The following is an 11,257-nucleotide window of genomic DNA, read 5'->3' on the forward strand; positions in this document are numbered from 1 at the left end:
ATGTAGGTAAACTGGTATATTTAAAGGTATCACATACCAGTAGATCGACTTAGGATCATGCAGTGTTCAATGCTACGCCACAGCTATTCAGTTCAATCTACACTAAAACATGATAGGACAGAACAATTTATACACAATAACAATATTATACGCAGACATATTCATTTATTAGTAGGAAACTTTTGTAACTAAAAATATTTCCTAAACTTCTAAAACATGAAAAATTTAATGAATTAAGCATGTACAGAATTGAGAATTAAAAATTCATAGCTTTGGACTATAATGGGGATATTGAATTCTTATATTTGAACAGGACACATTTAAAACATACTAATAAACAATGTTAAATGATGCTGTCATATCGAACAGCTAACTTATAAATAAGTTCACATCATCAGTTACTCAACTTAAGTTATACATGTACCGGTACTTCCACGTGCTTACACTGAATGAAATGTGTTCTCACAACCTCACTCAATCTTCAACATTTACCCAGCATCAGGATGGTATCTCAAGCTTGGACAGCCTCACTATGAAGTCGAGGAGGTACATCTGCATGCGGATGTCAAGGGGCTTGTTGGTTACGTAGAAGCCAGGCACACCTGCCTTCTCGAGGGTTGACTGCTGGTCCATGACCTTCTGATCCAGCTCCATGATGATTTTCTGGTCTTTCTTACGGATCTCTTCCTCACAACGCTTGTATGTAGTCTGTAATTAGACACATTAACACTACTAATACGTGTATACGTATTATAGTTATTTCAAATATTGTTGTACATAAAAAATATGGTCAGAAACTGGAAGTACACAAAAACATAATAGGAGAAGAATAGGGCGTAAAACTAAGAGCAAGTGCCCATCAGTAATGTCAGCACTGGTTAAGAAACAGTTTAATTTTTACTTCAGTAAATTGTCTTATTTAGCTAATCAAGTGCTACATACCAACTCATATTTCATATACTTTAAATTACAATATATATCGGTAATTAGGATATTAGAAGAATCTTTTTTTTTTGGTTTGAGAAACTTTGGTTCAAAAGTAAACCATACACACAACAATCAAGAACACTTTATTCTAGATAATTAAAACACAGAGTAAACAAACATTACAAGATGACTGCAATGAAACGAACCTAAATCTAGCAGTCTATCTGAGTTTTATGTTAATGAAACAATATAACATTTTATGTGAATGAATCCATATAACTGATATGTTATGTACCTAAATAGAACAATATATCGGTCCCTTTGAGAGTGTCAACCAATGTACCGGTAGCTGCAATGTTATGTGCCTCGATTTTTTATTTGTGCCTTTGTGAGTGTGAACCAAGATATCTCAATATCTATCTGTGCCTTTGTGAATGTCAATCAAGACATCTGCAATGTAACATCCAATATATCTGTACCTTTTTTGTTTGCGAGTGTGAACTTAAATAGTTGCAATGCCACATACCTTAACCTTAATAGCTATCTATCTGTGCCTGTGAGAGTGTGAACCAAGATAGCTGCGTTGTAATGTACCTCAATCAGTCCACCAACCTCAGCTTGTGTAAGTGTCAATCATGAGAGCAGCGACGTAACATACCTCAATCTCTCAATCTCGTGGGGGTTGTTTTGTCAAAATTTGGGCCGGACTTCGGCCATACTGCGCCATTCGCAATCTCAAAACGTATGTTTTTCCCAAATGACTGTCTAAAATTCTAAATAACATTTTGTAAAAAAAAAAAAATTTAGTTCATCTCCTTATCAAGCTCTATAAGTCAGTGCATATATTAACAACACTTTTATTCTCAATTTAAAAATATTTGTTTGCATAAACAACAGCAATTTTAATTTTTTTAATTTAGTTTAAAAAAATGCATTTTTTCCAAACCTCAATCCCCATGCCCAAAGTGCGATCCATCTGTCTTTGTGAGAGTGAACCATGATAGCTGCAATGTACCCAATCATTCCATCTACCAGTTCGTTTGTGAGTGTGAACCATGATAGCTGCAATGTTACATACCTCAATCCTTCCATCTACCTGTTCCTTTGTGAGTGTGAACCATGATAGCTGCAATGTAACATACCTCAATCCTTCCATCTACCTGTTCCTTTGTGAGTGTGAATCAATATAGCCGCAATGTAAGATACATCAATCTCTAGATCTATCCGTGACTGTGAGTGTCAACCAAGATAACTGTAATGTTAGATACATCAATCTCTCGATCTATCTGTGACTTTGTGAGTGTCAACTAAGATAGCTGCAATGTTAGATACACCAATCTCTCGATCTATCTGTGACTGTGAGTGTCAACCAAGATAACTGCAATGTTAGATACACCAATCTCTAGATCTGTCTGTGACTTTGTGAGTGTCAACCAAGATAGCTGCAATGTTAGATACCTCAATCTCTCGATGTATCTTTGACATTGTGACTGTGAACAAAGATAGCTGCAATGCCATATACCTCAATCACTCGATCTCTCTGTGACTTTGTACGTGTGAACCAAGAAAGCAATGATACATACCGCAATCTCTCGACATACCTGTGACTTTGTGTCAACAAAGATAGCTGCGATGTTACATACCTCAATCACTCGATCTATCTGTGACTTTGTAAGTGTGAACCAAGAAGCAATGATACATACCTCAATCGCTCGATCTATCTGTTACTTTGTGAGTGTGAACCAAGAAAGCAATGTTACATACCTCAATCTCTCGATCTATTTTTGACTTTGTAAGTGTGAACCAAGAAAGCAATGTTATGTACCTCAATCTCTCGATCTATCTGTGACTTTGTGAGTGTAAACCAAAATAGCTGCGATGTTACATACCTCAATCTCTCTGTCTATTTGTGACTTTGTGAGTGTCAACCAATATAGCTGCAATGTTAGATACCTCAATCTCTCGATCTCTTTGTGACTTTGTGAGTGTCAACAAATATAACTGCAATGTTAGATACCTCAATCTCTCGATCTCTTTGTGACTGTGAACCAAGGTAGCTGAAATGTCGTGCACCTCAATCTCTAAATCTAGCTGTGACTTTGTGTGAACCAAGAAATCTGCAATGTTACATACCTCAATCTCTCGATCTATCTGTGACTTTGTAAGTGTGAACCAAGAAAGCAATGTTACATATATCAATCTCCCGATCTATTTGTGACTTTGTAAGTGTTAACCAAGAAAGCAATGTTACATTGCTCAATCTCTCGATCTATCTGTTACTTGTAAGTGTGAACCAAGAAAGCAATGTTACATACCTCAATCTCTCGATCTATCTGTTACTTGCAAGTGTGAACCAAGAAAGTAATGTTACATACCTCAATCTCTCGATCTATCTGTGACTTTGTGAGTGTAAGGTTGTGGGGCCGAGTCTGGCAGTCCAGCAGCATGGCCTTGTGTTTCTTCTGAAGTTCATGCTTCTGTGCTAAACAATATAAACTCATTTTAACCTACATGATACAGCATACTGTTTCCAAACTTATAGATATGTGTTGAATAGTTCCTTAAGTGGTGTAAACTATTCAAATTTCATATGATTTGCTCTAGTTTAATTTAGTAAAGCTGATAAACTCATCACAATCTTTTTGATGAAACCTGTATATTTGCTTAAGGCAATACGAAAAACAAGTTTCCATTGAAGTTTTCAAGTAGTGAGCAAAAATTGCGTTAATTATTAAAGTGTATACTAACTACCATTTAACCCCAATGATTGTGTATAGGGGGAGGAGATATAATTTTACAATGGTGGACATTTTAGAATGTCAAGAAAACATTCAACATTTCCAGAGTGTATGACATTTTAAATACAATATAAAATAGTGATACTTTTCTTACATTATCTGCCTAAAAGCAATGAAATATTGTATAAGTCTTCCAACTAGAACGTTTCAAAAGTGGTATGACTTAATAGAAAATACAACAAATGTCACTTGTTCAGAATATGCCTGTTATGTCTTGCTCAATTACAAAAAAGCATGACAGGGTTTAACATTCATCTGAAACTTTAGGGGTCACGAGGACTAAAGTCAGCTTCTTGGTCCTTCTTGAGCTGGACAAAATGAGTTTCATTCCAACCAAAAATTATCGAAAATCTTTTTGTTTCGACATATTTGGCCAAGAGCAAACAAATTTGCAGAAATATAACATTAATTTGCTGGCCATTCATAAAATAATAAATTCCGAGTTCAAGAAGATATAGATCTAGACCAAATGTTAAAAAATAGAACATTAAATTAAACAAAACCATCACAAATGCCTACTGGCAAGCTTAAACCCCATAAAAACATTTGTATGATATTTTTGCGTAAACAATTAACATCTACAGTCCACTCTCGTTATCTCGACATCTGATATCTCGATATTCTCGATATGTCGAAGTAAGCTCAATGTCCCATTTTTTTTCCTTCTTTATCTTTATAAATAAACATCGCTTATCTCGATTTTCGTTATGTCGAATAATTCGATATTTCGAAAAAAAAAAGGGTCCCGAGTCCCGATTTAACATGTATTTACTGTGGTTTATCTCGAAGTGCGAATAACTTTTCTAGTGTCAGCAAAAGGTGAGAAACTTTTCCTTTGATACTTCACCGTCCCGCTTCGCCCGGCTGCTCCCGATACTGTGCGGTAGGAAATTGATCCGTTAATTGCATCAATGATCACACGTGTGTAATGTCGTTAGCTATTAACACTTGATTAAGGCCTGTCACTTAAAGTGTCACTTTAACATCAATTAACTACAATTAATACACAGCCTGCCGAAAGACTAATTGTTTTTACAAACAACATTCCAAAATGCATTGAGTTATATTTTTGCGTATATACACCGTCGTTTACTCGACAGTTAAGAACAATTATAACTGCATGTGTTCATGCAATTCTGTAATACTTAAAACGTCATTTTAAGCATTTAAATAGCAAAATTAATCGTGCCTCGTAAAACGCGTATATATCAGGAAGAGAGTATTATGCCACACGGTGACGGCTTTAGTTAGATCACTTAGCAGGTATTAAGATGTTAAAAACAAGGTAAATTTTCGCCTCATTTTTTCTTTCAAAACGCTAATCGGATATCTCGAACTTTTTTCTTGTTCCCGCCGACTTCGAGATAACAAGAGTGGACTGTATATCAAAAAAAAAAAATTCTCCTTGGTTGGTTTTACTTTGTAGCACCTAATATAGCTTAAATACAGCGAAAGGCATTCTATTTATGCAATAACAATCACAGTATCCAATGTACCAAGCAGCAATCTCTTGCAAGACAGTAACATCACATTAGAGCATGGAATGACAATTCTGTTGGAATATTGAGAGTGTGAAATAACTTGGTTGATAATCAAGAAAAAGACATAAAGTACTGCGTTCTACAATACATGTATAACACTCTGATATTGTCTTTCTTTATATCGACAACAGATATGTCAGAAAAAGTTTGCATCCGATTGGACAGAAATTAACAGTCACATGGGTCATGACTGGCATTTTTATTTGAAGCAGATGTCAAAATCTGTTAATCCCAGCATATACTTTACTTTATGATCACTAATGAGTTTGGTTCTTTGTTGATGCATGGTCTTCTCTTCCCATTCCTGGACTTCCTTCAATCCGAGCACAATCTGGAACACGGTGCCATCAAGCAGGGAGTTGGCAAGGCCAGACAACAAATCATAGGGAAGTCGCTGCTGGTATTTCCTAGAAAGATACAAATAAGAATTGCTGTTATGCTTTTAATAGTAATAAGTATCATTTTTTCCGATTCATAATCATAATACATTTAATTAATAGAATATATAGTAAGTTAACAAACTATGTAAATTTTAACTCAAAAGTCAATAAATGCCAAGACAGTGGATGCTGTGTTTAAGGCAGCATGACTTCAACAATCAATATAGGCTCTGTAGGTCAGACTTGTTTCATTATTCCTGTTTTCTTTACCGGAACATTAACTATCTGTGGGTTAAAATGTCCATTTTATAATTAAATCAATTAGGAAATGGGATTCAAATTTAATTTATACTATAATACTATGATTATTTGATATCAACTCTTTGATTAGATTGTGAATTGAAAAACATTTAAACAATAAAGTTTGGCACATTTAAAGCAGAGAGAGTAGGGCTCAATTCCCCAAACACCTTTGTTTGACTTAACCTTTTTTTATCTATTTTAAGGAAAATGCCCTTCAAGAATTTCATGTTGAGAGAAAAGTATTATTGTGAAAACAACTAGACTGCGAAGAAAAATATATGTACTAATTTGTGTTAACAATTAATTAAAGCTTATTTAAGGCTTAAGAGTCACAATTTACATTACTTTTTTAAACAACTGGTGTACAATACTATGAGTACCAGAATAACTCATCTTTTTTAATAAATAATTTTGAATCACTGTAGAGCTCATAGCCACAAAATGAAATGGATTGATCTGATTTTGAATTGAGCAATATGCTACACGTTTCACTCTGTGCATTTAAATAAACTACTCAACTATTTAAGAGTCGATCATCACTTTAAAATTACAATTCTCAAAATTTAAGTGTGAACAAGAGCATACTAAATTCACAATATGTCAATGAATTGGTTGAGGGAATGTGAACACATCAATTAACAAACACCTCAAATCTGCAAGCCAATAGGCATCCATTGCAGAGGTGAAAGTTGGATTTCACAAGTCGTATAATGCCAGTGCCAAGTTGAGGCCAATAACTAGGGTCTTTAAGAAATACTAAGGTTATAACATGTATCAATAGTATGTGCACATTAATAGGCAAATTATGGAGATGTTATACTGTTACAGTAGATGTACATGTGAGCAGGAACTTTACAGTAAACTTTAGCTGAAAGTCTGCACTTAAATGCACACTATCAGGGCTCCCCCTGGCCCCAAAATTTATGTAGCCAACATTTTAGCCAAATTTTAGAAACTGCGCGCCGTATATATGTAGCCAAAGTTTTAGCAAAGCATTCGGAACCGCCTGTTGTAAGTATAGGCTACAGCAGTGTAAAAGAAGAAACTAAAAAAAGAAGCTTTAATATGTTTATTACTATAATCATCATGTGTGCATAACAAAAAAAACAGTTTACAACACACCATTTATAGATGTACATACATCATAACTCAAGCATTTGTTCATAAAACAAGCACATGATAAATTCACATTACATGAGCACATGATATCCTCAACATACATTTAAGCATAAGGCCATAATCCGCCTCGACTTCAATCCAGCCCAAATCTTGAAAGCACGTTTGAAATCAAACTTTTCCATTGGTAAGCTGTCTATGGACAAAATCAAACAAGTTCTCCAAGTTTTCAATTTTGTGATCTGAAATAAACAAAATCAAATATGCTTAATATCAAAACAAAAAGCTCATTTTGAAAAGTGTCAATATATATTTGTTATGAACATAAATTATTATTGTTATTTTTTAAATATCATTAATAATATAAAAATATTCATGTATATACATATTAATATTAATGATTGTACCTTATGATTTTTTGTGTTTTGAAATGTTGTCTTTTTTCAACATACTACACCCAGATGTGAATTAATTTGATTTTTGAAACTGTATGCATATTTTGCAATACATCATTTTTGAGTTTTCATTTATAATCTAACCACATGAATTCCGAAAGCCAAACATCTTTGAATGATCTATTATCAGATTTGATTTTTTTTTAGACCCGGGTAATTAGATTCGTCAGAGTCCAAAGGACGCTTATTCAGGGTTGCCACCAACCTGATGAAATAAAATTCCCTTTACTTTTCCCTGACCAAACCTTGGTTTCACTGACTAATTTTGCGACATATTCGGCCTCCTCCTTCCCATACAGCCGACCAAATCCACCAATTTAATGTTTATTTTATTCAATATTTAACAAATAACAAAGCAGTCCTACTTGTACATTTAACTATGCATGATGCAAGGCTATATTGTAAATACCACACAACCAAAGATAAAAAAGTTATGCATGTACAACCACGACATAATATGAGCTTGTTTTCCCATGTTTCCTAGCGTAAAGGAACCACCACCACATATAAGACAGGGTGCTTTATTTTCATTTTTTAAGTTTTTGCCAACCCATGATTAAAACTCGGGGGTCTTTGAGCCAACAATCATAAAATAATGTCAGTTTACTCATACTCATAATATGTCTATCTATGTGTACATTATATTAAATCTGAAATAAGAAGAGAAAATCAATTTGTGATCTGAGATATATGGTAGGTTAATACATGAAAATCAAGCAGTGGGAGCAGAATCAGGTCTTCTTGATAACTGAAATAAATAAGCAAATTTAGTATAGCTCTTTCATGCTGTCATCTCTTATGATCCTGCAAACCAAAAAATATAGAATTAATCATCTCTGGGGACAAGGGTTACAAAGCCTTTCAGCCTTCAAGGATACAAAAAAATAATCAAAGATAAAAAATTAGATAAATTTACATTTTTGAACATGCTTTACACATGTTAATGTTTAAGGTACATAGAAATAGTCAAAACATTTTAAATAAAAAATCTACTAAAACAAGCAAATGCGTTGAATTGATATACCCCCGCCAATTTGCTTCTGGACACAAAAGTGTCATATTTGACACTAAAAAAGCATTTTTTCAAGATACAAAGGGCCATAACTCTGTTATTATCAGATGGTGTAAAATGTCATTTGGCGTGCATCATCCTATTATCCATATATATACTCATACCAAGTTTCAATGAAATCCGCCACAGCACTTCCAAGATATGGCTCTGGGCGGACGCACAAACAGAAAGACGGACGGAAACGCAAAAATATCCTCCGCCTATGGCATGGGATAACACATGATACCTGAAGACTATCATAGCTACTATATAACTTATGCCTCGACCTAAAAGTTTATTTTTTCCTAACTTTTCTGAATTTTCATTTTTCACTGACCATTCCCTGACATTTCACTGACCTTGAAAAAAAATCAAATTTCTCTGACTTTTCAAGTTAAGTGGCAACCCTGTTATTGCCTATGGTCACCATTATGGCAGTCACAATTTCCGACACTTTCGCCGTAAATGTCAAGGGTTTTATACCCCTTCATCTATCGTCATTCACAATTGTAACGCATTTAGCCTTTAAAGGGGCCTTTTCACAGATTTGGGCATATTTTGAAGTTTGTCATTAAATGCTTTATATTGATGAATGTAAACATTGGACCTTAAATGCTCCAGTAAAAATCAAGAATAAAATTTAAAAAAGGGAAAAAAAGTAGCCGGAACCAGGACTCGAACCAGTGACCCCGGCTCGAACCAGTGACCCCCAGAGTCCTGGAGTTAGTCTGAAGTTAAAACGCATCAGCCCTCTCAGCTATTCCGCCGGGTATACACAGTTTAAGTATTTATACCTTATATAAGAAATCTTCATAGTTTCCTAAATTTAAACGACAACAACAGAACTCTCCAAATTATTCAATCGTTTCGCGTTGCAACGCTTTATAATTTTTAGGTTTTCAAATTGTCAAAAGATACATATAATGGCTATATTGGACTATTGTAAATGTTCAGTAATACTATTTCTTCACAAATATCATAACTAAAACGAAAATTTGCTAATCGCAAACAACTTTTTTCAATTTTGTCAATTTACGGTACCAAACCTTGAAAAGATCCCTTTAATCATTACAAACTTCTCCAAATTAAAATCATTATCAACTTCTTAACTTACGTTCATTGCGTGACTAAGTTGATAATTCGCTAACAGCTTTTACTCAAATTGATTGAAATTGGCAGCAATCTTTAATCAGATGTAATTGTTTATTCAAGCCGATTTGTTTATTTAAACCAATAAGATCAACGGTTGCACCATTGTTTTGTTTCACACCAGTCAGTTTCCTTTGTCTCGATATCCGGTTCTGACAGGTGTTAATGCAGACTGCGTATCAATTTTTTCGGGGCAATAACATGGCGATGTATTGAAGCACAGTCTACAGCTGAAAGAGTTAACTATCTGGAATGGCATTTGTCAAGAAAATAATCGTTTGGCAAAAACGTCATGCGAACGATTTTCTATTTTGAACGATTTTTTTCCTGACAATAATCGTTCGCCGGACGTTTTCGCCAAAGGATTATTTTATTCGCCGAATTTGCTAAATTTTCTCCATTGGCAAATGGCAGCGGGAGCCCTGACTATTTTTGGTCCAAATTTTGGTCCAAATTTTGGAAAACTCGAATGTTTTGTATCAGAATCCGTAATAATTGCTTTTGTGTTTTTTTTCACTTATATAAATTTAAAACCCAAGCCAAAAACGTCATTGGGTAAAGAAATCCTTTCTGCTCTAATAAATGCCTATTCCAAGCATACACAGGCAATTCCCTGGCCATATCCTGCAGCTGGTTGAAGAGGTAATAGTGTCTCTTCTGTTGCTGCTCTCTCCGTTCATATTCCTCGCGGAGCTGCTTGGCTGTGTTTTGAATTCCAGTAGGAATGTATTCGGCCATTCCCGTATCATACCAGAAAAAATATAAAGACAACAAAAGCTTATATTAACATATTATAACGACAATTGATAATTATGCCCTAAACTGTCAATGACAAAATTGAAAATAAGAGCAACTACTCTTCTCATAAAATATCAAAAAGATGCTCCGAACAGAAATGGTTACAATGCACTAAGATACAGGGAATTTCGATTTTTTCTATGAACGGAAGAAGGTATTATTCTAACTCTTCAATCATAAGCCTTTATTTATTGTTTGGGAAGATTCAATGTCAAAAGTAGTTATTGTGAGCTCGAAGAGTAAACCTGCTGCTTTCTAGAGGCGAGCACTAGGTTGTTATTTTGAATTAGGGATAATACGGACCATGGACCATACGGCCCAGATAAGCGGACCATATGGCCTTGATTAGCGGACTATATACTGCACAGATTTACGGACCATACGGCCCAGATTTGCGGACCATACAAACATGTTTGATTAAATATTCATTTCGTGTATTATATTATAGTATTCCGTATATTGTATTAATATATTTAATCAGAGACGTTCTGGATTAGCGGATATACGGCCCAGATTTGCGGACCATACGGAACATGTCTGCATGAATATTCTTTTCGTGTTTCACTTCTTTCAATAATTTAGCAATAAATTAATTAATATAATAAAATATATGTAATGACATTAATGACAAAATACGTGTTTAAATTTGAACAATGGTGGACCATACGGATCATGTCTTAATAAGAAATCCATGTCCATTCCAGAATGTGAGAAAATATTAAATATAGAAATGACGTCG

The 11,257-nt window shown here is 34.5% G+C and overlaps 1 protein-coding gene across 1 annotated transcript; it reads right to left on the reverse strand.

Moving 5' to 3' along the window:
• Positions 1-145: 145 nt before the first annotated feature.
• Positions 146-10,577, reverse strand: LOC127853006 (protein DGCR6-like). The gene is made up of 4 exons (XM_052387129.1): positions 10,322-10,577; positions 5,509-5,673; positions 3,303-3,423; positions 146-708 (listed from the first exon to the last, which is right to left on the reverse strand). Exons 1-4 carry the CDS (start codon positions 10,456-10,458, stop codon positions 499-501), a joined length of 633 nt encoding a protein of 210 aa, XP_052243089.1. The 5' UTR covers positions 10,459-10,577; the 3' UTR covers positions 146-498.
• Positions 10,578-11,257: the final 680 nt, after the last annotated feature.

The sequence above is a fragment of the Dreissena polymorpha genome, chromosome 12 (genome assembly GCF_020536995.1).
Source record: "Dreissena polymorpha isolate Duluth1 chromosome 12, UMN_Dpol_1.0, whole genome shotgun sequence".
Taxonomy (NCBI): Eukaryota; Metazoa; Mollusca; class Bivalvia; order Myida; family Dreissenidae; genus Dreissena; species Dreissena polymorpha.

Excerpts from the sequence above, each read along its gene's own strand:
- LOC127853006 (XM_052387129.1), bottom strand. The coding sequence starts at position 10,458 with ATGGCCGAATACATTCCTACTGGAATTCAAAACACAGCCAAGCAGCTC. Across the intron at positions 3,424-5,508 it reads ATTAGTGATCATAAAGTAAA|TTTATATTGTTTAGCACAGA; the intron begins GTATATGCTGGG and ends GGTTAAAATGAG. Across the intron at positions 709-3,302 it reads AGATAGATCGAGAGATTGAG|ACTACATACAAGCGTTGTGA; the intron begins GTATGTAACATT and ends GTCTAATTACAG.